The sequence below is a fragment of the Stegastes partitus genome, unplaced genomic scaffold, assembly GCF_000690725.1.
Source record: "Stegastes partitus isolate 25-593 unplaced genomic scaffold, Stegastes_partitus-1.0.2 Scaffold107, whole genome shotgun sequence".
In the NCBI taxonomy this organism is placed as follows: Eukaryota; Metazoa; Chordata; class Actinopteri; family Pomacentridae; genus Stegastes; species Stegastes partitus.
The window spans coordinates 464,141-491,375 of NW_007577838.1; the positions used below are offsets into that span (position 1 = coordinate 464,141).

The window sequence follows — 27,235 nt, forward strand, 5'->3', positions numbered from 1 at the left end:
GCTACAGTTTACTGACAGCATTTAGCTACCAGTCCAGCAATAATCCAGCTTCATACCCGTGGTTTTCACTCCGTTAGACCTGAATATGATGCTGAAGATGACTGTTATGGTGTAAGATGGTGTCTGCCTAAATATCTTGTGTCATTGCTTCCATAGAAAACTTGATGGTGCGACATCCTCAAAAACTATATTTTAATGTTTTTAAATTTCTTTTATGAACACTGAGCATAGACACATATTTAAACGAGGAGGAGACGATGTATTTTACTGTATTTTCATGTCATTAATAGTGAAATGACCATCCAGCTGGTTGGAAACATGTGAACGCTGTATTTATACAGTTCATTAAACTGTCAACATCACAACTGTGGTTTTTTTTTTTTTCAATATTATATACACTTGACTGCACACAAATGTCCAGTGTATAGAAAGGTTTTTCTCTCAAATGGCATTTACAATCTAAAATCGCACATGCAGCATTTTGAAATTTGATTTTAGTTAAATAACGACGAAGCAGTCGGGATATTTCTCATGTGTAAGCTTTATTTTCATGAATAAAAAAACAACAGTACAGTACACATTTATGCCACCTTTAATAAATAACAGTTTCTGTTTTCCCCATTCAGAAATCTTCAGTCTTATTTGTTTCTGCATTGCAATTTATAAGCTCTTAAAGAAAGGAGTCGAAGGATCTCCCTCGACACGAACAGTGCACATACAGTAGATCACACACACACACACACACACGCACACACAAAATAAAATAACATGCTTGTTGCTGCTTCAGCTGTCTGGTCTGCCTTCTTCACTCCTCCAGTTTCTATATTATACAGTAAAATCTCTGGAAATACAGTTCGAGGGAAGCACAGACTGATGGGAGATGGAGGTATTACAGGTTGAACATCGGGGGTCGGGGTTGGTTGGCTGATTGTAATAGCTGAGATATCCAGCAGGGGTCGTTCCTGAGGTGTCTGAAAGCATCTCTGCTGCTGCTCCATGTGAAATCCTGCACTGCAGTCACTCAGTGAACCACGTAAACCACAGCACGTAAAATAAACGTCCACAGGCCGGTGAAACTTTGCTGTTTGTTGCAGCGCCATCGTTAACTCTAAACTAATTTATTAATTGCACTTAAAACACGAATCGTCCGTTGTTACAGCTTCGTTAAGAACCGCCACCTCTTTCTCTGGCAGGTGTCAACACAAACATTTAAATAGTACATCTTTTGGAAATGTTACACAAGCATCATACATATTTTTCCCATCAGTTGATCATACAATATATCCATTCTGCTCTTCATTACTTAAATGCTCAGATAAAGGACAGACGGTTTGCCCTTTTTGCATCAACGTTAAGAACGTTTTATGAACATTATGTGCTGTTTGTAACTTCCAGTGGATCCAGTGAGAGTCTTTGTGAAACCTTAACAAGGCAAACAGCAATACTGAAGTCAGGATTACAACCTGTTCAACGCACAACAGCAACAGGAGGCTGTAAAATCAGTAGAACTTTTCATATTCTCTTCAGTAAGTGAACTGTTTCTGCAGCTTGTGCAGTGTCTCAAACCTAATCTGCAATGGTTGCATCTAAAATACTGGAATCAGGCTGTAAAAAAACCCACAATGTGTAAGTTTGAGCTCTACAAAGTGAAGGTTTAAATAACAATTTGTGCTTTTATGTTAATGTGTCAAACGATCTCTTTAAGCTGAATGTAAATCCTTTGTTACCTGGTTGTTCATAATATAGTTACTGAAGCTTAGAAATGTGAAAATACACAGCAGCATTTGCAGTATTCTGTCCTATAAAGGCCAAGTACAAGAACTACAGAAACAGCAAATCTGAGAAAACAGAGTTTGAAGTTTAAAAAAGAAGTTAAATTTATGCTTTTGTTATTTTTTAAAGCTGTTAATTTATGATTGTCATGGACTTTGCACAAAACCTAGAAAAATATTCAAGTACTACACCAACAGCGCACAAAGAAAATACATTATCTGCAAGAAAATATGTTCTTTATGCAGATTGTGGACTTATTTGAACCAGTGAAGTAGTTTAAAGATTTTCCTTATTGACATGAAGGTAGATTTAAAGTCACAAGATTTCCAGACAGGTTGCTACTCTGCTCAGTGGAGGTTGTTTATGTGGTGCTACTTTTGAAAAAAATGAATTTCTAATATTTTTCTTTGCATTTTTTCACCAAATTGCACATTAAACTGGATCCTAGTCTTTATATGGTGACTTTAGTGGCAGATTCAAGTCTTAAGTTTCACCAAATCTGCTGGATTTCTGTCTCTATGGGACAATACAGACCATCGGTGCTGCTGCTTCCATCATCTAATCTGCAGCCTTTAAAGACTGCAGCAATGCAAACCTATATAAATGATCGCATGTCTCCCTCAGAAAGGACCTAAGCAGGCCGGCTCGACACTGACTTCCCGCCCGTCACCCCCAGTGTTGTCTGAGGCCATTAGCACACCTGGTGAGGACTGAGGAGCAGAGCTCTGATCAGCGCCGACTGCAGCCTCACTCTTCATTTCTGTCACCGGGCCGCGAGCCGGGCCTCTGTCAGCCGGTGTCACCACATGATCGGCCCGAAGACTTGGGGGGAAATTCAGAGTGTCTGTCTGGTCACTCTGAGCTTCCTGTTTATTACGGGCTGAGGGTGACAGCGCCTCGTCTGTTTGCAGGTGGATCCTCGCTGACCCACTTTCAGGCTCTGCAGGGGTTTGGGGAAAACCTGGAGGCTCATCAGTCGTTTTTCCATAAACCATAGCATTATATAATTTATCTTATTTTGACAGTTAGGTGTGAAAATAACTCAGGAGGCAGTTTGAATGTGGTTTAACAGTTTGTTCGTGTGATATTAAAGCTGTCACACCTGCCTCTGCCAAAACTGTTTTCCAGATTTCAGGGCTGGTATTGATTGTGGGTTTTATTTCTGTGTGGTGACAGGAGCTGCTGTAATTCTTTATCCAACCAACCTGGTGTTCAGCTGGCCAAGCCAAGAAGCCCATCACTCATCCATGTCTTCAAATTACCACAAAGCTGAAACAAAAAGTGCCTCTGACTGAATGAATTAAAACAAAGGGAGCCGCCGCATGTTTGACAAGCTGATCCAAACGCTCACATCTTTTACCTCCAACTCAGTGGAAACAAGCTGCTTCAAAAAGTCCTTCACCCACCACAGTCTGGCCCACTCCTATGACATATCTAAACACACAGACTGGCATCAGTGTTTCTAATTGTGGCGCGTTGAGGGGCTTTCTAAATGATGCAATCTCGTCACATCAGAGCTTCGGTGAAGTAAGGACTAATTTTACGCTTTAAAGCTGCTCGTATGCTTCCTCAGAACTGATAGACGTAGTTTATTAACTTTGGAAACTCCCCGCTCCTCCTACACACAGTCTTCTGACGCTGAAGCTGTGTCCAACCATTTCTGCAACCTTCTGAATTCTAATCAGATATTTATAAGCACTTCAGGTCGTGACCGTCCAGTTGCATGGAGGTGAAAAAGGAGACTTTTTTTTTTCAGTCTTTGCACAACTACTTCTGTTAAAACCACGAATGCCTGAATATATAGCAAATATTGAATCTAAATCTTCTCTCTAAGGCCAGTTTTTCACTTTTCCATCTAGTTTGGCCCTTTGAAACAAACAAAAATGTAATATGGGGCTACTGAACATGCCTTAACTGCACAATTCTACCAAACACTATCTATCGATTTGTGAATCTTTACACATTTCTGTGTAGCTTTGCATTTGAATGCATCTTTTATTCTGCTTATTAAAACCCATTAGCAAAGCCAGGAATATTTTGAACCCTGCATTGCATTGTTGACTGCATTCTTCTTCACCTTCACCTGCCAGTGAATGGAGAAGTGTGACACTGTCGCTGGTCATATGTAATATGTGAACTCCTGAGCATGCTAGAGGTCAGAATGTACCCAGGATGCCTTTAAGATCAAGACAGATGAACTCAACAAGTGCCACTGATGACTGATGAGGCACAAGGAGTTAGTGCAGGAGCCATTCAGCTTATTATTTGTGTTTATTCTGGTGCAGTACGCCTCTGGTACACTAGGAGGCAGTCACTTGTAATGGGGCTGCATTTTAAACAGGAAGGAAAGCAGCCATGTGTGGTTGCAGGCCAGGTGAGGCATGCAGTTTTGGGCTTTCTGCAGATGGTATAGCAGTGGCTTAAATCTATTTAAGCTACCAAACTGTGTGACTGATGATGTTCCTCCTGGATGCACATAAATGTTTGTAAGTAGTCACTGAAGCAGAAAAGACAAAAGCAAAGTTCCCTTTACAAGAGACTGAATGAACTCTAGCCACAGCATCAAGCTGGAGGAAGTCATGAACAAGGAGTGAGAGTACAAGCAAGGACATTCGTATGTGAAACCATCCTTGGGTACCATCTAATTCACCTCCATGTCAACTGGACATTCCCATCCACAGAAATAGGCCACGAGATGTGACTGTAAGCTTCAGAAACAACACGTAAGTTGGGCCTTTTGGTAAAAATGTTCCATATAGTGCTTATTTTCATTACTGATTAATCTACAAATTATGTTCTTGATAAATTAAGTCAATATTTTTAAAGGGAAAAAGTGAAAAGTGAGGCCTTGTGATGTTTTTTTTGTCTGACTGGTGCGTTAAAATTCAAAGATATTCATGTTTAGAAAAGAAAAAATAGCAAATCCTCACATTTTAGAGGCTGCAACCAGCAAGTTGGGCATTTTTGCTGAAAAAACAAGTGACCAAAAACAAGTATTAAATGATCAAAACAGTCTTCCATGAGGTGTTTTTCCCCTTTTACTTCAAAAGCTCCTCTTATTGGTGTTGTAAACCAGCATTTCTTTTACTCTGCTTTTAGCCTTACAAGGTTGATAATATTACAGCGCAAACAGTTATTAAAATAGATTTGATAACTTTACTTTATCTTGCAAACACCCAGATGTGCTCTTTTCTGTTGTACTTATAATCCCAGATCAGTTATTTTTTATAAAGACTCTGCAGATACAAGCTGCGACCCGTTTTCTGATTATTTAACACTCCCGTCAGTTTTCCCTTAAACTCGTGAGATATGTTGCCTCCGGTCGTAGACAAGCTGCTATTTCTGCTGTCGATGTGCCGAACACACACAAAAGGTTGTCCTGACGTGGTTGAGACAGATTAGCTTTACTTCAGAACATGTGCTCGCTAAGCTGCCTTAATGCCCTGACATCAGTTCAAACACTTTGACCTCTGCCCTGTCGGCCTGCAGCGCCGCTCTGTCGCCGCTAGTGGGAGCTGCGCTAAACGTGTTGGGGCCTAATTGGACGGTGGGGGGACGACGGCGCGAGTGCGTGCAAAAGGTAATTTCCGCTCATCGGGAGACGCGAACGTGAGCATATTGTGGGAGTAGGTGTGAATGGTTGAGGGTGAGAAGGAAGAGACAGAGCAGAAGAGACAGACAGAGTGTTTGATGCAGAAAGAACAGACAATCCCTGCAGGCGTCTGTCAGCAAGCAGATATGCAGATCATTTCTTTTCAAATCTCCAGATGTTTTTCGAAGGCGGAAGTCACAGGTCTGTTTGGTGTTTATGTGACTCCGGGGCAGAGTCCCAGTCACATCCACTTGCGTTCAATGCTAACTTTGACAGTAACCTTGAAAGTTCCTCCTGTAAATCATCTTACACTTTTGAGATCTGACTTTATGGCGTGACTGGAGATGAGGTTTGCGCTACAGCAGAATTGGAGACTGCCGCAGCCCGTCGTCGTGACCTGACTGGACAGACTGGTGTGTGTCCGTGAGGGCGGTGTGGGATGATGCTGGGAGACACTGTGCTGCTGTGTGAGGTCTTCAGTGGGTGTAATAGCCGTAGTAGTCTGCGTCGCTGTTGCTGTCTTTCTCACAGGCCTCTCCGCTGCGTGGGGGCGGGGAGTTTTCGGTGCTGGACGTGTAGGGCGACACCCTCCTCTTCTTGTTGTCCCCCACGCCGCCCTCAAACAGGCCCGAGTCGGCCGAGTCTGATTTCACAGAGGGCGGCTCGAGCCAGGGGTCCTCGGCCACCACCCCCACACTGTCTTTGGGCTTGTCCTGCAGCAGGGGCGGCTGCAGGGACTCGAGGAGCGACGGAGGGTGCAGCCGGGGGTTGCCGGGTGACGTGGAGGACGATGAGGAGGAAGACGAGGATGATACCAGCCCAGCTCTGAACCAGCCTAGACTGGGGCCGGGTTTACCGGGGTGGCTGAGGTACTGAGGGGTGGGCCGGCTGGTGCTCCAGGCGGCCGAGGTGGCTCCTGATACGCTCGTAGATGCAAACGGGTGGTCTGGGTAGTAGCTAAGGGCATGGTGGGCCGACGTCTGCAAGGGGAAGGGCTTGTAGAAACCGTTGCTGGAGAAATCCCCCTCATAGGAGGAGGTGAAGTCGAGCCGGTTCGGGGCGACGCCCTGCTGAGGCGGCAGGTACCAGCGGCTGTGTGGACTGGGGCTGGAGGACGGGTCTTTGTGCTGCTGGCTCATGCCGAGGGGCTCGCGGCCGAAGAAGCGGCTCTGGGGCAGGGGGCTCATGTACTGCTCGGGGAGGTAGCCCTGAGGGTAGCAGCTCCCCGGCAGCAGCTGCTGGCTGTCTGTAGGGGAGGGGGTGAGGCGATCAGAGTCGGGAGGAGCGTACAGCCTAGCAGGAGGGAGGAGGAGGGGAAGAGAAGAGAGTGTGAGAAGAGGAGGAAAAAAAAAGAAGGTGTTATTTCCTGCCCAAACCTCAAACAACTATCAAACATCTCACAGCCCCTCACACCCTTCTACTGCAGCATGCTCGCTCAGCAGCAGCGCAGTAATTGCATCTATTCCAATATTAAAAGGGTGACACGAGCTCTGAGGACATTTAAGCAGTGGCAGCGATCCAGTCTCACTATTCATGATGAGCACATGCAAAGTTCACATTAAAATATCTCCTTTAGCCTCTTTGAAAGCAGAGGGTTGACTGTCTCTTTCACAAACGCAGCTATTTTCTAAATTACTTACGTGTCGTAATTGTCGCGGAAACCTTTAGCGAAGGGGTTATGGTCTATTTTCAGCTGAGTGATCTGTGTAGGGAACAGGAGGAGGGCAAAGAGAGAACGTGGGCAAAAGGAAAAAGAGAAGGAGTGAGCAACCACGTAGAAGAAACAAGAGAGGAGAGAGGAGGTCACAGACTAATAATTCATGAGGCCAACATGCAGTTTTCTCCTCTTATTGGAAAGAGTTCATCTTTAGAAGCAGGCAACGTGTGGGCACATGTACAAGTGTATCTCGCCTTGGCATGGACTGATTCTTACACAATGTATTGGAGCAGCTGCTACAGATATAGTGCAGACGGCACACAGTGGAGAGCAGAGAGCTGCTGTGCTCAGGTCAGCTGAGGTGAAGTGACTCCTCGATGAACCTGCGATGTATAGCTGCCCGTTTTGACGCTTTCAGCTGGTTGTAGGAATTAAATTAGCGTCTATGCATTTTTGATGTCAGACGTATGTACGGGGAAAAACATGGCTCTGACATGAATCTTTGAACTGCAGACATCACTAAAATGGTGTTGCGGAAGTTCTGAGAGGAGTTAATGTGGCTCCAGTGTGAAAGAAATCAATGATTATTACCATAAATAGTAAATTTTAAAAAAGCTACAAATCTCAAAACACTAAATCACGATGATTTGCAACAAGTTTTTTTTGCAATTGAGGTGACTTACGTCTGCATTCTGATAAGCAGTAACTGCGATGAACTGAGTCTCGGGGAAGATGAAGGTTTGGGCTTTCGAGGAGAGGAAGGGGTCCTCCGATCCGTCCTCCTTCACCTCCACGATGTGAAGACGAGGCTGGTACTTATGGAGCGACTGGAGGACGATCATCTGCACAGAGGCACAGCGACAGTCTAACATCTCGTATAACAACAGGGTCATTTCAAAGATTATCTGTTGAGGATTTTGTACTTTAATTTGGTAGAAAACAGACAGAAGATGCAGGAAATTGTTACTGCATGCAATAGCAGTAATTAACACATAAAGAGAGAGCAGTTGTGTTGCATGTTCATAATATGATTCCTGGATTTAATTGGAAGTGTTTTAGCCACTGAATGCACACGTTGCAATGATGGAAACACCCAGACAAAGACGAGAGCTGCAATTAATGTTGTTGATTACTTGTTTAATTAGTTGTTCGGTCTATAAATTGGCAGAAAGTTTTGGAAAAATGTATTTCCCAAAGCCTAAGATGACATCTACAATCTAAAAAAAAATCAGTTTACTCTCATAGAAGTGTAAAGAAACTAGAAAATAGTCACATTTAAGAAGCTGGAATCAAATGAATGTATAATTCTTTTTTCTTAAAATATTACTCAGATGTCTTAATTGATTATAAAAACAGCTGGTGATTAATCATTAGCAGCTTTAACCAAGACATAAAGCAGACGTCCGTGCTGTACCTGTGCCACGTTGTTGGTGCTGCCCTTGTTGTTGGTGAGCTTGAGTTTGCTGAACGACACTTCTTGTCTCATCCAGTGAGCTCCTGTGTTGGGAGAGTCGGGGTGCATGTACATCCTGTTCCCTGCAAGCAGCAAAGCAAAGCGTGAGCTGCACATAGAACTGTGAATCTTCCAACTAAGCTCTGGCTTGTAGCTGTTTTTCTCGAATCGAAAAAGAAAAAGCTACTAAACCTGCCACTCAGGCGATTTAGTTCATACTTTAAACTGTGCCGCTGTAACAGGACTCACATGTTTAACAGCTTAAATCACGACACTGCAAATTTATTCTCACTTCAAACAAGATGATTAAATATTTCTGAGTCTGACGTGAGAATTAATCGGCCAAATGAAGCCAACAGCTTCAGTTTTGTGATTTCGAGAGTTGTGGAGCCACATTAAGGTGGAAACAGATTAAATGAAAGTAAAATAACGGACCACAACACAGTTAAAAACTCCACACGATGCCTCGTTTTGCATGTTTTCCTGTATGTTTGCTGAACAGTCAAATTCCTTTCCTCTCTCACAGCCGATCATCATCATGATTGCAATAAATCCAAATGTAATTGCTCATATAGTCTATATTCAGCAAGGGGAAAAAGAAAGGATTTCAACAAATGAGCAAATTTGGAGAGTATAATTTATAGATAACACAAAAAAGAAACTCAAAAAAATATATGAATTGCAGAAATGTTAGCATGTTGAGAAAAAAAGTTGATGTAATTGATTTGGTGCAAATCTACATCCTTTTTCCATCATATTGTACCTGTAGGGATGGTATTGTTCTAATTCCGTGCACGTTTTCGGTGTCGGCGCCAGATTTTTCACAGCATTACCACAATGATCTGCTAACCTTAAATGTGTGCACCACATAAATGCACTATTAAATCTAATTGAGTGAAGCTGTTTCACCACAGTTTCCACAACTGTAGCGTGTCAGCAGTCACCTTTCCACAGCCCCTGGCATAAGTGTGACAACACCTTTATAGTGTTTCTCATTTATACAATTGTGGTTTGTCTGTCATCAGTAATCTGGTTGCTGTTGTTCTGATTTCTTTTTTTTTTTTTGCTGAAGTGTGAATCAGTAGAAATAACAAATGAAGGAAGAAGGAGGGAACGGAGACACTGAGGCAGATGTAAAACGGAGAGAAAATCAAGTCCAGTGTTGATTGAAAATCTCAATCCGTCACACAATCAAGTAGAAATAAAGGAGAAACGAGGAGCTGAAATGAACAATATGTGTCGTAAATTAATCAAGAGAAGCATTAGTGCAATTGTTGACTAATTTAGACACTTTGGGGGCGTTTAAAAGTGTTCCGGATGTCTGATTTGACAGGTGTTGAAAAAATTTTGACTCCCGTTTTTTGTCATATTCAAAATTATTAAAAAGATGTTTTTAGTATTTTTAACCTGCTGAATCCTAAAAAAGTGTTTGAAAGGCATGTTATCTTTCTTTCTTTTTTAATTTCCAAAACTACACTACACACTTTTTAGAGCCACAAACTGTAAAAACAAAAAGTACAATTGGATTTTCAACTTTCCAACAGTCCTTGAACTACTCATGTGTTTGCATAGAATCCTGATATTCCATCAAAGTTTCTTTATTCCCTTCAAAAAAATCTAAAAAAAAAAAACAACTCTGACATTCTGCATAACTGAGAGGCAATGATTTACTCTGCTGTGTTCATAGAGTTTTAGAGGAAAATAAAACAATCGTAGATCAATAAAATCAGTAAACAGAGGAGCATGTTGTTGGAAGATGCATTTAGGATGATGAAGCAGCTTTCTGCAGTTGCTGTGCAGAGAAGTGTGATAAAAAATGCCTAGTTTGTGGAGGCTGATCTGGGTTTTAGGTTTGGTCTAGCCTGTCAGAATATGACTCGTTTATGATGCATCTCCAAAATGCTGACTTTTTATGCAAAAATATTATGTTATCCAGTAGGTTTTAAATGGTGAGTTTAGCTCAGGATGCTGGAGATACTGAAGGGATGAAACTTTAGCTTGACTGCTCATGGATGTTTGAGGCTGATATCAATATTCTTGGGAGAGACATGGAGTAAAGAATCATTCTGCAGTTTGAAAATCAACAAGCTGCTGCTACCGAATTTCTTGTTACTTATCTGTTGACATACACGTGATACATCTGTAATCAAGCCCATATGTTAGTCGAGCTGCAGCCGAAACCCGAACCTCCCTCAGACAACATCAACAAGTACATTAACATTTGCACAGATGCTCCAAATGTTTGAAGAGGTGCAGTGAGGCTACGGAGCCACTTATGTGCCAAACATCTTCTAATAAGCGGCTTTTCTTCTCACGTTGTATTATCTGGTGCTCAAATGTTTTAGTTTGTGTTACTTAATGTATTTCTTTGAGATTTATATTTGGAAACTCTCTAAATGCATGAAAATTATAACTAATTCTTGTAAAGTTGTTATCGTCATGTTCCATAAAGCGACTATAGCTGGAAATGGGCTTCAATGTAAGAAAATGAATTCTTATTTTTAAACTAGATGTTATTAAACAATGTACAGTTATTTTATAGATGTTCCCTGTTTTGTTAAATTACTTAGATCAATTAATTAATTAATTAATGTGAATACATTTTTTATTGTTAGAAGTTAAAAAAAAGACTAATATTGTACATAATGTCAAAGTTTTGATAAAATAACAGTTTTTACTGTATTTAAATAAGCACAAGCATCAGTGTTTTATAGACATTTGCTGTTATTTGAAAGAAAAAAATGTATATTAAGGATTTTGAAAATGGTTCATGTTGCTTTAAAGTGCTACTTTCAACAGTTTTGCTAAATTACAGGCGATATCGAACAAAATCGTACATAAAAATTAATCATTTACATGTTGGATGCAAAAATAAATGCTAAATCTGAAAAAAAAAAATGTCCACATTATCATCAATAGTTCTTTAACAATTTGTTACCAGGAAATGACACCATTCTGTGAGTGTATTTTAATCTGCTAAAATACCATTATGTTGTTAGATATTTGCTGATATTCTAACAGGATTTCTGATTATTTATTAATTTAAAGGGTAGCATCAACAAACACACCAGAATCTACTGTGAACTAAAGTAAATGTGATAATTCTAGTGATTATTCTGTTGAACATAATAAGTGTTCCAGTGCAGTATAATATCTGTGTTGTTCGATCACATCCTGTGCGATGTGCAGAGAAGCTGCTGACTTAAACAACAACAGAGTCAGTACCGATATGTCCACGAAATACTCTCAGGCTCCTGGCGCATCACGATGCACGCCTTGGTTTCCCTACAGTGTGCATGTCGATGTGCTACAAATTGCTAAATAAACCACATCCTCAAGATCTTCCCCGCTGCACGAAGGGTGCTGAAGGCCTGTCGCCTTCTCACTGACTGACCACACTTTGTTCTAATCCTCTGGTTTTTAATCAGCACTTTAGTTTCAGGAAGCATCAGGAAGACTTTGAGCTTTTCAGAAAACAGAAAATACCATTTATGACTGAGGTAGTTTCTGTAATGTAAGAGCCTGATGAACAATCAGAGCAACTTTACACTATGAAAGATGACTAAAAAAAACTCTGAGAGAGATATGATGTTAGTAAACTTCAAACTGCATCCTCAGCTTATCATTACTTGACGTTAATGATAAGGACGAGCTGCTTTCAATGAGACACTTTTTATCAGCAAAAGTGAAAATATTTATCATGCAGGACAGTCTGTTATAGTGTAAAATACAGTATATGTGATTATTAGATTAAATTACTAAGCATGTGTCACTTTAACGCTGCAGCTGGTTAACGTGGGACTCATGTCGTCTGCTTTCCTGAGAAGTTTTATCAATAACAAGAAATCATAATTCATTTTTTTGAGAAAGAAATAGTTACTTTAGCCTTAAAATAAACATAGTTGAGTAGGTTTCTATGGTATGTGGTGGGGTAAAGTTTAAAGCAGCATAAAATTAAATTAATAAAAAATACAAGTTACTCAAACTACTACTGCCATTTTCTGTTATTGCTCATTTTATTTTATTTTTTTTTAAATCAATACGTTCAAAGTCACTTCCACCCCCTGCTGCAGCCCTCTGTAGCTGAGTTCTAGTGTTTATAAATTTGAAATAGTGTCCCCCGATTAACGAAAGTTGTCTAACAGGACTGGAGTTGTAATGTATTATGTGTTATAGTTTGAAAATGTACCTGGCATGTTCCCCTCCGCTTTCCCACACTGGACCCACTTGCCGCCCTGGTACCTCCAGTGGTGCTGATCGGCCAGAACCACGTCCACGTAGACGTTGTAATGGGCCGACGGATCCAGAACGCTGATATTGAAGCTCAGAAAGGGGAACATCCTCCTGAATAGACACAAAAAGATCACGTTTAGTCAGAGTTTTGTGAAGATTTGTTTGTGCATTTTTGTCCACAATAATCTGGAAATGCAAGCAAACCTCATCATGTAGTTAAAGTTAAATGACATTTAAAAGCATTGGCATGACTTTGTTGTATTGATAATATCCCCCAAAATGTCTTAGTTTAAATTTGATCAGACAAGGAACAAATGTAGACATAATTTTCCTTCAAAATTGAACAAATTGAAGCCGAAAAATGACAAATGCTTGGAGTAATTGTGCATTTTTGTTGATGTACAACCATTTCGAGGAGGATTTATTAACATTATACTGTATTTTTCTCGCATAACGTCTTATCAGTGAGCACAGGAACTGCAGCAGGCACGCTTGCAACCAGTGCAAAATACAAACACTGTAAAAAATGTGGGTTAAGTAAATGTAGCCTGAACAACGGTTCAAGCTAAGTCGAGGTAACCGAACTTCAGAAAACAAGGTCAACACATATAAGATGCTAAGTTTAACCAACATCTGCTCAGTCGTGCTGATAAATGACACAGATTTGCTTTCTGTGTACGTTTTTTTTCCTCTAAGTAGCGTTCGACGTGAAGAGGCTCTCAGTGGTTTGTTAAATTATACATGTGCGGAGGTAGAGGGTGAAACTGAACCTAACCTTCAGTGATGGTTTGCATTGTTTTCATTATTATAAGAGTAACAATCATGACTTAATCTAGCATGTATGACAGACACCCAGCTTGTGTACGATGCAATATTTCTGTAGGAAACTGCTGGCAAGGGAAGTGAATAACATTGATTTTCTTGTTGCATTGGCACTTGCTGGTAGGTGCAGCAAGTGAACATCTGAGAACCTTTGACAGGAGCCATACTGAGAAGACTAGAAGAGAGTTGGACTGTCTGCAAAACCGCAGCTCTTGTGGAGAGTTGGCATGCAGATTAGTTAGTATCTACCAAAAGCAGCCCAAAGAAGGACAACCGGTGAACCGACCACAGAGTCGTGGGCGCCCAAGGCTCAACAATGCACAAGGAACATGAAGATTCGATGCCACAGAAGAGCTGCTGCAGCACAACCAGATAAAAACTTTAATGGTGCAGGTGATAGAAAGCTGTATGGAGCTGTGTGGATGCAGACCAGTCAGAGTCTCCATGTTCTTCATGTTCAAGCTCCTATAATGAGGACATGAGGGTCAGAACTGGACCACGCAGCAACGGAAGAAGCTGGAATCCAGTTTTTTTTTGCAGCATGTCATGGCTGGTTAAGAGGTGGCAACAGTTTGGGAAGGAGGTGAGCCGACACCTGCTTAAACAGACCATGTATCTCACAGCAGGATAGGAATGGTTTAAGGAACACGATAAAGAGTTTAAGATATTGACTTGGTCTGCAAATATCAGTAGAGTGATTCTAATGCTGTGAACTACATTTCTGCAGTTTGTCGTATTAACTCAAAGGACTTCAAGTCAAAACAGCTGCTGTTTCTAAGATCTGGACTGGTTTATTTAGTTGAATTAACTTGAATGAATTTGAATAAACTTGCATGTTTACATGACGTTATTGAATAAGGATGTGTCACTTCCACTACATTCTTACAGTGATGCAATAAAACCACTTTTCCCAGTCAGACATGTTTAACACAGGGCTTTCATTTAAATCATTTAGCACAGTTTGCCCTGATTTGTACAACTCACGTCTCTCTTCTGTAGCCGTCACTGTCAAAAAAGTGGGTTCTGGTTACCCTCGACCAACCGTATATTTATAAAGAAACCATTAAAACCCAATGTGGTTTGGGAAAATCATACGATATATAAACGGCAGCATTATGAGAGCGCTTTAAGGATATCGGTGAATCTCCAGACTACAAGACTCTTTCTGTTTCTTTACCATCTGAGCTGGAGTAATGGACGTGAGGTGGAGGGGACGACTGACGCTGTGGGTGAATATTTTATGCCACGGTTAATAAAAGATGCCCCAGAAGCTGCTCTTGATAGCTGGGAGCTTTACATGTTTAACTTATTTTGATCACTGAGGTCTACAGTGAGCCGAGGTAACCGGGAGGTCAGGGCGTCCCAGGGTCCACGACCCCGGCGACGAGACGCAGGAGACGAAGGAAAAAAATGACACAAGATGTGGGCCATGAATACACAAAACTACAAACGTGCCATGACAGACGGACCCTGCTGACATTTATGTATACACTAACTATCCGGAGTGCATGCAGTGTTGACAGAGGAGCACTTTGCTGCACTGTTCCAACAACACTAAACATCACAACATGAATGTTACAGTCGTTCTCCGGGGGAATCATATTTACCCCCGTGCTTTCACTCAGTTGCATCATCTCGCAGTGGCTCAACATTTTGGGCTTATTTGCTTAATTCGCTATGAGTCAGGTGAGATTGATGCTCTCTTTAATGTCAGATATGAAAGCAGCTGGTGAGCAGAGTTTACTATAATGAAGGGATTGTGTTGATGTGTTCTCCAGTAAACAAGATGAAGAATCTGGAGCATCCTTGGAGTTTTAAGATGTTGTTCTTGTAGGTTTAGGGTTCATATTTGCTGCTTGGCACAAACCACAGGAATCGTCAACTCGTCAGCTTTTGGTCGTGAATCAGATTTGGCTGAATTGGTGCAAGATGAAAACACAAAGGATCACGACAGTCTGTTAAGATTTTGTACCCAGTTTTAGACCAATTCATCCAATATTTATAAAGATGTTTTGTTAAAAGCGTCTACCTGTTCGTAGTGCAAAAGGGGACATCAGGGGGGTTACCAGAATGGGTTTGATACATCCACTGGAGACCATGAATGTCTGTGTAAAATCAAATAGTTATTGAGATGTTTCAGTGTAAATAAGAATGGGGCTCTGCTGATGTGTGCTGGGGGTGTTGTAATCACATTACATTTGTCCGTCTTGAATAACCAGATCTATCTCCAAAGCACTGCATTGTGCTAGAGAATGGTCTAATGCACCTCATTTCTTCTGGGCAGTGCTGAGCTCAGGATGTAGCGATGGGGCTGGTGCCCTGGAAATTGTTTTGGTGGAACGTTTGCATGTAGGGAAGCAAGCACTGTCATTAAAATTGCTAATTCTTTTGAAAAACTAGCAAAGTTGATTCCCATAGAAAGGGATTTTGAAAACAGTTACAAACCAGATAGCGGAAGGAGATGAGAAAGACAGAAATGTGTGGCTTCAAATGGCAGACAGACGGAAAAACCACATCGGTGAGTCAGACTGGTGATGCAGTAATATGGCGCATTACTGTTCTTACATTCAGCAACCACAGTGATGTTGGCACGGTGTCCACAGAGGCATCTTTGGATGCAAGGGGTTGATGGATGTACCACTATGCAGTGTCGCTGTCGATGTTTGACAGATGCTCTGTATCCAATCAGATGCAGCCACCTGATTGGATGAAGGCTTCACTCTTCGGCTGTTTGATTTCAACTGGTCGAACATGGCGGCTCGCTTGGAAACTTTCTCTTATGTTGTAGAAATAGATGACGGACATGTGCTTCTAAAAATATTTGAGGTGAGAGATAAGCAGTGCATCAGTTTAAATCAGCAATATTCTGTTTAAAAGTTTCTCTGGGAGTTTCCAGAGGTAGTGATTTGCCTGGACAAACCTGATTTGCATAAAGTAGCCCAAAGACGATGCACCTCAGGTGATGTTGCAAAGTAGAAGTCATTTTACAAATAGTTTAACAAGTAACCAAGTGATCTTCAAAACTGTAACGCCAAATGTGTAATACATGTTGTTTTTTGAATGACCCAAATCTGGCAGACAACACGCTGCCCTTTTGTAGAGCAATGCCACAAGCACTGCTGCAAAAACCTCCCTTGTAAGACGAGGAACTCTTCGTGCGTCTATTTCCTGAGACGAACCATTTACGTGATGCAGGTCTGGGAATCTGAAACAATAAAAAAGCTTGCCTCTAAGGTTCACTAATTAACAAGTTCTACCATGTTTGTTTAATAAGCTTAAAAATGCTGGGCTAGCTGCTTCCCCCCTACTTTCGGTCTTTATTACTAACATCCACTTGCTTAATCGCGCTTCCCAAACTGTCGAAGTACAAATACAGGCCACAGAGTCTGACCAATTGATTTCCTATATCCTCCCATGCCGTGTGCATGTGGATTAAACTGTCATGCGCAGCGGGTCCATGTGAGGTCACCAGAGTGCAGTCGGTGTGAATAAATTAGGGCAACATGTTTGACATTTGGCCCAGCTGTTTTACACTGGCTAACAGCTCCTGAGGCTATGGAGCATTTGTAACGAGTGATGGGCAGATCTGGCTGCCCTATGTCTCTCTGACTGGTTCAATGTGAATAGAGAGGCTTTATTTTTTACTACATGTGCTGCCTGGAGTGTGTTAGCGGCACAAATCTGTATTTTTAAATGCAGTTTTAGTAAAAGTGGTGTTGAATGATTTTCTAAAAAAAACAAAAACAAATAAAAAGGACTTAATGTCTGTCTGATCAATGCTGTGCAGTGACGGCAGCAAACACATGAACATGTTGCTCTCTTGGTCAAAAAGGAGGTTAAACATGTAATTATACAAAAAAAATAATAAAATCTGTAAAGAAACTGTGAAAATCTGGCAGCAATGGTTCAATACAAAATTCCAAAACTGTAAAGACAAAAACATAAAGATAAAAATGACTATTAAAAAAAATCAAACTATGCCATTTTATGGTTGCACCTTTTTTTTTGTTTTTGTTTTTGTTTTTACAGTCAACATGTAAAATAATACGTTTCCAGTGGATTTTACTCGTTGTTATCTATAATTTATCAAAACAGGGAAAAATAAATCATAAAATACCAAAATAATTTACCATTTTAAATTCTTAATATAAATACATTTTCTTTAGAGTCATGGAAAATATGTGTGAAATAATTTTTTGCTGATCCAAATCAGAAATTTTAAAATAGCAAATTACTATTTGTATAAATAGAAATGTTTGATGTGGATGTTTGATTTGTACTGATTACACATGAATTACGACTTTTTTCTGTGACTTTTACTATTCATTAAGTGTAATTTAACAAAACAGGAAAAATCTGTGACATAACAGTAAATTGTTAAAAAAAAATACAGTTAAAAAAATCATTTTTTTACAGTGTACTTCATTCTGAGGCGATAATATTACGTCTTCATGTTGCATGCAGCGCTGTTTAGGTAAACTACAGGAACTGTTGTCTCAGCTGAATGTAAATGGACCTAATTGAAATTCAGTGTTTCATCCCTGAAGCGGTCGGATCATTTAACGGTGTAAAACCAAGTGAGGTGTGTAAAGAGACGGATAGTTGGAGGCTGCAGCGACACCTGGAGGGCCTGTCTCCATTAATGAGGTTTATATGTGTGTGTGTTGCCTGAATCTGTGCACATACGTGTGCTTATTTACAGCGAAGTAATGAGTTTAAAAGTTAGCCGCGAGAGCTGTCAGGTTTGGCACACGTCAGTTATCACATACTCTTAAAAGGCATCTGTTTTTTCTTTAATTTTAAGTACAGGTGGTTAGAATTCTCTAAAGTTGGGTATCAAATATTAGGGATTAAATTCTGGCGAGTACAAAGTTGGTGCTGGATGTCTGGTCAAATTGGTTTGTTTTAGTACAAAATTGTTAGACGGCAACCAGCCTACTTGTAGATCCACAACTGCACGAGCCATGAACTAAATCATGAATTCCTGATGGAAAAATATACTGTCTCCATACACATTTTATATTTAAAATTAAGATAAAATGGCATTAACTGTTGTTAATGTTATATATTGACATCAGTTTATTGTTTAGACAACATTTAAGGGATACCTTTGCATGGAGTTATGCACTTTTTTTCAATGTCATTTATGGAATTGTTAATGTTTTTTTAGACATTTTTTAGTTTTTTAGAGTGAAGATGGTTCATCACATCTGGCACGTTGCTTGTATATAACATTTCTGCAGAATATGAGTAAGCAGTTGACTAAACATGTAAACGGCGCTACCCTGGCTAGCCAGCACCATAAATATTAGTCAGTTAAACTTAGGATTAATATTCTGTTAATGTACAACACAAGATAACACTGTACCTGTTGTACCTGTTGTTTTTTGAAAGATAATCTGCATTCTGCAAAGTGATTGGGCTCAATTTTTTTCTCACGAGTCTAAAATTACATTTTTATTTAAACAACAGAGAATAGGATTAAAACAATGATACAATTACTTAGAATTTTCCAACAACACCCAGTTTAGCATTACAGCGCCCCCTATAGGTCATATTTTTTATTTCTCAACCACTTGCGATAACTTTGGCGTTCTCTCTGATCCACATGCACAGTTGTTATGTTGGTACAGTCCAGTTTTAATATGCAAACAGTTGTTGGTGGTGATTCAACACTTTACATTATGCATTTGTCGCTCATTAATCCTTTTCGAAAGGCCGAGCTGAGAACGTTTCTGGCCGCTGGCTGCGAGCGCAGCTGTAGCCTCGGTCAGTTCGATGACAGAACTGGTGAATCAGCTCCTCTGGTTATGTTTTCCAGCTGCGATGGAGCAGACTGGTGCCTGAACAGCCACAGCTGAGGGTGTACAAGCTACAAAAAATACAGCTCAGGCTTCAGCTATTGAACGGAGGAAATGCAACCGTGACCTTTAGGGGGCGCTGCACAACACCTCTGATATTATTAAGGATTTAATTTAAAAGCTATGCAAGAATAACTCTCCTGCTAGTGGAGTTACGAATCTTGAACTTTGCGTGCATTTTTTGAATTTTCTGTGAATTTTGCAAAAATAAAAAAATAAAGTCAAACTTTCTATGTGAAAAAGCACTGAGGAGGTTTAAACATGCTCTGGCTCATGTTTTTTAATGATACCTCTTTATGCTCGCAGCACACCGACACTCTTCTTACCCTTCGCCGGTAAGACAAAACCCCTCAGTGAACGGTCCCAGTTGGGTCTTTCTGGCTACATGGTGAGTCCAGTTTAACAATCAATCATGGTTCTTGGTGAAACACAATCGTGGCAGCAGCTCTTTAGTGGCTTGCAAAGAACAGGTGAAAGGGCTCTTCTTCCACTGCCGTGTTTAATACAAGTGAAAACAGAAACTGTGCTGCTGCTGAGCGTATGAATGGATCCATCCACCCACGCTGCCAGAGAGTAATCTAGAGAGTAGTTAAAAAACTTGTTGTCTTGCCCTCACTGATATTGTCAGTGCACTTATAATCAGGGCTTTTATAGGAAATCAGAACTTGAAAAGGGGGGAAACCGTAGAAAACACAACACAGAGGGGCGATTTGCATACGGGGGTGGCTCTTAGGTTTTCTGTACAAAGTTCACCGAAAGAAGCTGCAGTTATTTTCAGCGTGGTGGCGGCGTGGTGGTATAGAAGGGCACAGTAGCTATTCTGACAACAGATGCATGATTTTATTTTTACATGGCAGCTACAACCACAAGGAAAACAGCTCTGTCTGCTTCGTTTTAGCAGATCTCTTTGGAGCAAACACTAAAACCTGCAGCGATGCATCCACCAGACAGACTCCCTAACCAAGCTGCCAGCGTGCCACTCTGATTCATAGAAACCTGACAGTAACAACAAATGTCTGCCGCTTCCCTCAGCCCTATCCAGGTGTGCATGCACAGGAAGACTCATAACCGTAGTCCTTTTCAGACAAAATACCGCCGAGGCAGATGAGTGTGGTGAACCAGCCAGTAATACAGAGACGGTGACATTTAAAAAAAAACCCAAAATCAAAATCAACTGTGTGGATGTTGGAGAGAGAGGAAGGGGGCTGGGTAGACGGAGGACACGGGAGGGGAAACCACGGGGGGAAACGGAGGTTAGAGAAAGGAAAAAGGAAAGAGCAGAGGGTGGAGTGAACGCAGGGAGGGGTGGTGGGTTTTTTTTTTTCTTTTTTCTTTTTGTCCTGGAGGATGCGAGGCAGAAGCTCGAGCGGAGGAGAGGAACTGGGTATTCACCAGGGAGAGGACTTTTCTACATGAGCGCACCTGCTGATTCATCCGGACAGGAGTTCAGGTCCAGTTTTTGTCACTGTGGGTGCGCTTGATCATCTGTGACGAAAACATGCCAGTCTACAGCTGCTGCCGGACACAAGCACTCTTTAACACGCAGACACTCTGCGTTCTGTGTTGACTTATTGCAGAGGATTGCAGCCACTAGAGGTGCTGAAATTTCCATTTTAGACTGTAGGATGTCATCTGATACTGTTGATTTTCATGCCTTATAAAGATTAAGGCCGCAGTTATTCTACATTTTGGCCAGGAAATCCCATAAAACGACGAAAACCGATAATGTGTTTCACCTCAAGGCCATTTGTCTTCATAGTGGATGTGTAAACATATAAAATGGATCCCAAATATGTACATATTTTTGGGGAAAAAAAAGAGGAATGCTTTTTTAAACAACTGGAATAGTAGTTTTGAGTCAATGTTACTCACAGTGTATTTGTTGGGGACTATTTTCAGTGGCGGATTAATACACCTTTGATGCTTTAGTGGGTATTTGCACCAGCAGAATGGTGGATTGTTGATGTAGTTTTAGGACAACACTTGAGCACTGTGGCATTATGTCATCTGATATTGATGTCATGCCTTATAAAGAATAAAGCTGGAGTTATTCTACATTTTTGCCAAGAAATCCCAAAGCAAGACCAGAACCAGTGACTTGTTTCGCCCCAAGGCCATTTGTTCTTATAGTGAATGTGTAAATATTTTAATAGGTCACAAATATATGTATTTTTTTGTTCAAAAAAAGACTAAGAGAACAAGAATCTTTTGTATAGAGGCCACTGGAGTTTTGAGCTTTTAATCAAAGTGGAGTAAACAGTGTATTTGTTTTGGGACTATTTTCAGTGGTGGATGAATACACATTGGGGTCTCTAGTGGGTATTTGCACCAGCAGGATGGTGGATCGTTGATGTAGTTTGAGGACAACACTTGAGCACTGTGGCATTATGTCATCTGATATTGATGTCATGCCTTATAAAGAATAAAGCTGTAGTTATTTTAAAATTCTTGCTAAGAAATCCCCCCAAAAGGCCCCAACCGATGATGTGTTCCGACTGGTTTGCCTCGACGCCATGAACTCTTAGAGTGAGTGTTTAAAATAGGTCACAAATATACTTTTTTTTTTTTAATAGTAAGAGCAGAAGACTTTTTTGAACAGCTGGACACTGTGGTTTTGAGCACCTCAAACTGGAGTAAACCGCGTATTTGTTGGGGACTATTTTTAGCGGCGGATTAATTCCCTTTTGGTGCTCTGGTGGGTATTTGCAGGAACAGCAGGATGGTGGATTGTTGAGGTAGTTTTAGGACAACACCTGAGTCCTGTGGTGCAGTTTAATCTTATATTTTTATGCGTTAGACACTTATTGTGGGATTAATTGATTGTTTTTTGTGCAATTTATCCAACAGTGAGTAAAAACCAAACTTGCAGACAAACAGTCACAGTTTATGTTTTGCATCTAATTATCCCCACAATAAATCAGCAGCACATTTTTTCACTTTTCTTATCTTTGTAATTTTTATGAACCCTCTCAGAGATCAGATATAGAGCAACACCAGTGAACGACAGCTGAGGCTGGCAGCAGCAGGCCTGCGGCTCTAGATGTGGTGGACTTGAACCACTCAGTCATTAGAGGAGGTAAGAGGAAGTGCTCATTTAGCTGTCTGAAAATATTGGCACTTGATGTTTCTGCGAAAAGCTGCAAAGACACACATAAACAGCTGAACAGGATGTGACAGGTCATACTGTTAAAACCTTGAAATAGTCCCACTTCTGCTTTCATAGCGAGAGAGAAAGAAAATGAACGCACATGACTCCAAACATTCCCCAAAAAGACGTCTTGCACAGAGAGTAATAAAAATTCTTACATTTATAGTCGCATATGACATATTTAGCAGAAATGCCTGCAGCCCAGCGCGATGTGCACGACGCCCACTCTCATTTCCACGATGATGCAAAGTGATCATTTCCAAATCGATGACTTCGCTACTTTGAAAAGTGAAATAAAATAGAGACATTTTCATTTTCCCTCCTAATGATAAACGTCTTGTAAGAGCAAACCTGGGAGATTATCATGATGTTCTGGTTTGGTAATCCTGCATGAAACTGTCTCTTTAGCTACTCAGAGCAGAACCTTGCAGTCAGTACCACCTATTCATGGGTGCAAAATAAATCAAAGGATTGTTTCCTCTCTAAAAAAAAAACAAAAACTACCAGACATCAGACCGATACATGTTTGGAGTCAGTGGAGCAGAGAGAGCAGATAAGCATGATTCCTCTGAGTCTGACGTTTAGCTCGTTATGTCCCTAAAAGGTGTTTTCATGGTAAGAACTTAGTCAGTCCGGTCTCCTTCCTAGAACACATATTGTGTGGTCAAGGTGTTCTATGTGGGGTTTTGTTATCTACGGAACAATATGTCCGTCTCTGGTTCAATCTGTTGAGGCGATAATCTACAAATTCAGTTGTCCTTGTGCTTATTTTAAAAATGTGTAACTGTTTTCTCCAGAAAAAAGTCCCCTTAAGTACATGAGCTTCTTGGAAACTACTGCAGGGAAAAGTTTGCCTTCTTGACTCATATCTAAACCAAGAATCACACCAGGTGTAGGATCAGCTCAAGGAAACAAAAAGCTTCACTTTCTCTTTTCAGCTTTACTCACTTGAATTTACACCAAAAAAAAAAAAAAAAAGTCCCATCATTTGACCCCTAAGTGCCCTTCTTTGCCTTTTTCCTTATTACTTTGCTTGACCTCCGCCCCGCTGTGCAGCACCGACGTGAACTTTGCCTCGACAGTCGAACACAAGCCGAGGGCGGCCTGAAACGACATCGACCCGGTGAGGTGATCTGAATTTAGCTCATGAGAAGTGCAGATGAATTCGGCCCTCCTTTGCCGCGAGTGAATGAAAATGTGTCTAGATTTCAAAGCCCAGGTGTGGTACACGAGCAAAGCCTCTGAGAAGATCTGTCAGGTTTTACAGCCAGCGTCTAGTGGAGGCTGAAGAAAGCAGAAAAAAAAAAAAAAAAAAAGAGAATCTAGTCTTTTACTTCCTGAACTTCAAAGGCGCCTCACCTTCCTCAGCGTGGCCATCTAAAGCCTCAGTGGTGTTTGACCCTTCCCTCTACATTTCTCTAGAATTTCTTTCACCCTTCTCTCTTATAGATACCAGGGTTTTGATTAACATTGCAGACCCTCTCTAAAATCACAGCAAAATTATTGTGTGCACCTGAACCCAAGATGAAAATTTAAGAAGGGCATCGCCTCTGATATTGATATTTTTCCGTGTTCTTTTGCTCAACTTCTCCAAAATCTTGCAGGATTTTTTTTTCTCTTTTGTGTGTGTGTGTGTGTGTGTGTGTGTGTGTGTGTGTGTGTGTGTCTCAAAAAGTCTCACCTCCATCGCTTATTGTGCTGCAGTTCATGTGAGAGAGATGAAAGAAAGCGAAGGTTTTCATTGTCAGGATTTGAAATTTTCGCAACATGAGGTCTGTGGTTTTTGCACGACATGAAAACTTGCTTATGGAAAGGATAACACCTCCGCGCATTTCACAGACCCTGTTATTATTGTGGCTAGTGTTTGTTCAGGTGTTTTGCGTGTGAATGTGTCTTCTTTGCTCTTGAGGGTGCCACTGAAATTAGCCTGTTTAAAATAAAACGTATTTTTAATTACATGAGCGGATAGATAATAGCTACTGACCACAGTGAGCGTTTCTGGAGAGGAAACTGCCACAACTGGTTATGTCAAGTGACAGAAGATGCACACACACACACACACACACACACACACACACACACACACACACACACACACACACACACACACACACACACTTGGATGAAAATAATGCAATAAAATACAAATCTGCAACCTGAATCTTTGTTTGCATTAAAAAGAAAAAAGAAAACTCCACACAACCTAAAAAATATTTTGATTTTTGTTCAATTACCAACAAATATTGCATTTTTTTGGTTCAAGTTTAGACAAATGCCAAGAAATCCACTATTTGACTTCTAAAAATGAGGCTGAACCACACTCCAAGCAGTTCTTTCAACCAAGCAGAAAGCACAGAAACCCTGCATTAAGGTCAAAGGGGAATATTTTGCAAGAGCTGAACATGCAGCTGGGAAACTGAAATTCTTGATTTAAAAGCAGGTTTCAAAACTCTACAAAATGCGTAAAATGGACAAAGACGCACCAAATCAAGTTTTAGAGGTGACTGTAATTATAGGATTATTTAAATTCTAATTTTACTGAACTTATTTAAATTTTTAAAAAAAATGAAGGCTTCATCAGACAGTGGAGTCAATGGAAATATATCAGTGTCCTATTATGTGACAGCGCAATTGTTTTCTGTGCACAGATCCGAGCCATGAGAAACTTATGGCCTGAAACCTTCTGTCAAACACAAGTGTCGCATATTAGAGAATTAATCCTCATCGACATGACTGCGCCTTAATGCTCGGTGACCTATCAGAGGGGCCCGGCAGCGGCGTCTCTTCCCTCTCAGGTCAGGAGCTTTCTGCTCCGCTGAGACCTGCTGCTGCAGCCTCTCGCATGTTTTTTTAATCACAGCCTCGGTAACAGTATTTTTAAACCTGCATATTCACTGTTGGGGTTTAATTTTCGAGGAAAGCATTTATTCCTCTGGGTGTCATCATCATCATCAGAAGACAGTTGGATGTGATTTTGTTTTTACGCACACAGAAAGAGGACGTGGATTTTATCGATTCTGTGGAAAAGATGAAAAGCCTTAAGCAGAGGCGAAGTTTCACCTTCAGTGACTAAGCAAAAATAACAGTAATAACGCTAACTCTTTTTTTTTCTTTCTCTTTCAAGCAGGTAAAGTGTCCCCCACCCCCCACCTTTTTTTGAGCTGTGATAAGGTGAAGGCACACAAGTGACTTTTGGGGTCAAGCAGCAGCTCAGCCTGCAGCTCCGCTTTCCAATTTCTTGAACATCTCTCGTCCAAATTTAAATTCGCCCAACAACTACATATGCATTTTAAATTGCAATTAATTACACAAAGAAGGCTAATTTCTAAATCTATTGAGACCCTTCTTAATTATTTATTTAAATTGTACAACTTCTTCCCAGTTGAATTCCTTTGAAGTTGTCACACTTTAAAATGTTCCAAACACGACTACGCATTTTTACGCACAAACATCAAAGCGATAATTCGATATATAATGTGATAAACAGGGTTTCTGTGGTTCGTCTGATCATTATGGCAACTAAAACCCCAAAGCTCCCAACACCTCTGTCAGCTGACCAGTGATGCAGATGCCCGCAAAGTCATGAAGTGCAGGAGCTGAAAGATGCGTAAAAGTGATCCACCACAAGGACAAGTTACTTTACTCTCACGGGAAAAGTGTCTGTTAGGTTAAATTGAAGCTGTTGCTGTTGTGTAGCTGCTGGGTGAATGCGTAAATTTGAAAATATGTAAAAATTTAAGGTACAACAGCGAAATTTCTAATTTCTTTCACCCATTTCCCTGCAAAAAAACAAGTGCCAGTTGGTGAAGTTTTATTAGTGTGAAGCAGAGAGATATTTTATTTCAGTCAGACTTACCTCCCCTGTTTGGTGATTATCATCTCGGTTTGGAACTTGTGGAACTTGGCCCACAGCGGGTAGTTATTGAGCAGAGCCTGAGTCTTGCCGCACACCTGTAGCCCAGGTAAAGGGTAGAGAGGCGGCCGCTGGTAGCCGTGCTGAAAGCTGCCGGGGTAATTCTCCGGGGAGGGAGAGTACACGTCTTTACCGCTTGTAGGAAACCCGTCTCCCGCCGTGGGGATGTAGCCCTGCCCGGCTGCGCTCCTCGGCGGAGACCGCACGCCGCCGTACGGGCAGCTGCTCAGGGTCTGTGCGTAAAACCTGCCGGGCTGCGCCGCGTACCCTCCCACCGCCTGCTCCGAGTGGTACGGCAGAGTCAGAGCGTCCTGGCCGCCCTGAACAGAGTCCGGGTAGTAAAACCTCGCGTCCTGAATCCCCATTTTAAACTCGGCTAGATCCTTGCCGCCGCGGTGGAGGTGACTGCTGATGTCGGCGTTCTTTCCGAAAGTTTGCGTTTCAGTCCCATTCAACATGCTGAGGTAGAGGTTGCCACCTATGCCGCCCATTTGCAGCCCCGCTCCCGGGCGGTGTCAAATGTCATAAGTTTGCACTCTGGCGTCCAGCTGAATAAGAAGAAAAAAAAAGAGGGGAAAAAAATCACAAAACAACACTGTGGACTTTTGTCCTCACCCAAAGCGCACTGACAGAATTTAAACTCGGTCTGTGCCGCTCAGAGGATCAGACCTGAATTCATCCCTCGCTCGATCTTATTAGAATATTTATCTAGAAACTTATTTATAAGCCGACCAGGTGACTGTCTTGTCTTTTTTGACGCGTGGAGTCGCTACCAGGGACTCA

At 41.2% G+C, this 27,235-nt stretch overlaps 1 protein-coding gene across 1 annotated transcript; it reads right to left on the reverse strand.

The window, feature by feature from the left end:
- Positions 1-523: 523 nt before the first annotated feature.
- On the reverse strand, positions 524-27,235 carry tbx21 (T-box transcription factor 21). Its single transcript, XM_008277790.1, has 6 exons — positions 26,396-27,235; positions 12,665-12,819; positions 8,437-8,558; positions 7,706-7,864; positions 7,006-7,067; positions 524-6,658 (listed from the first exon to the last, which is right to left on the reverse strand). The coding sequence occupies exons 1-6, from the start codon at positions 26,941-26,943 to the stop codon at positions 5,842-5,844; spliced, it is 1,863 nt and encodes a 620-aa protein (XP_008276012.1). The 5' UTR covers positions 26,944-27,235; the 3' UTR covers positions 524-5,841.

Excerpts from the sequence above, each read along its gene's own strand:
- tbx21 (XM_008277790.1), bottom strand. The coding sequence starts at position 26,943 with ATGGGCGGCATAGGTGGCAACCTCTACCTCAGCATGTTGAATGGGACT. Across the intron at positions 12,820-26,395 it reads ATAATCACCAAACAGGGGAG|GAGGATGTTCCCCTTTCTGA; the intron begins GTAAGTCTGACT and ends GTGTCTATTCAG. Across the intron at positions 7,865-8,436 it reads GCACCAACAACGTGGCACAG|ATGATCGTCCTCCAGTCGCT; the intron begins GTACAGCACGGA and ends GCCTCTGTGCAG.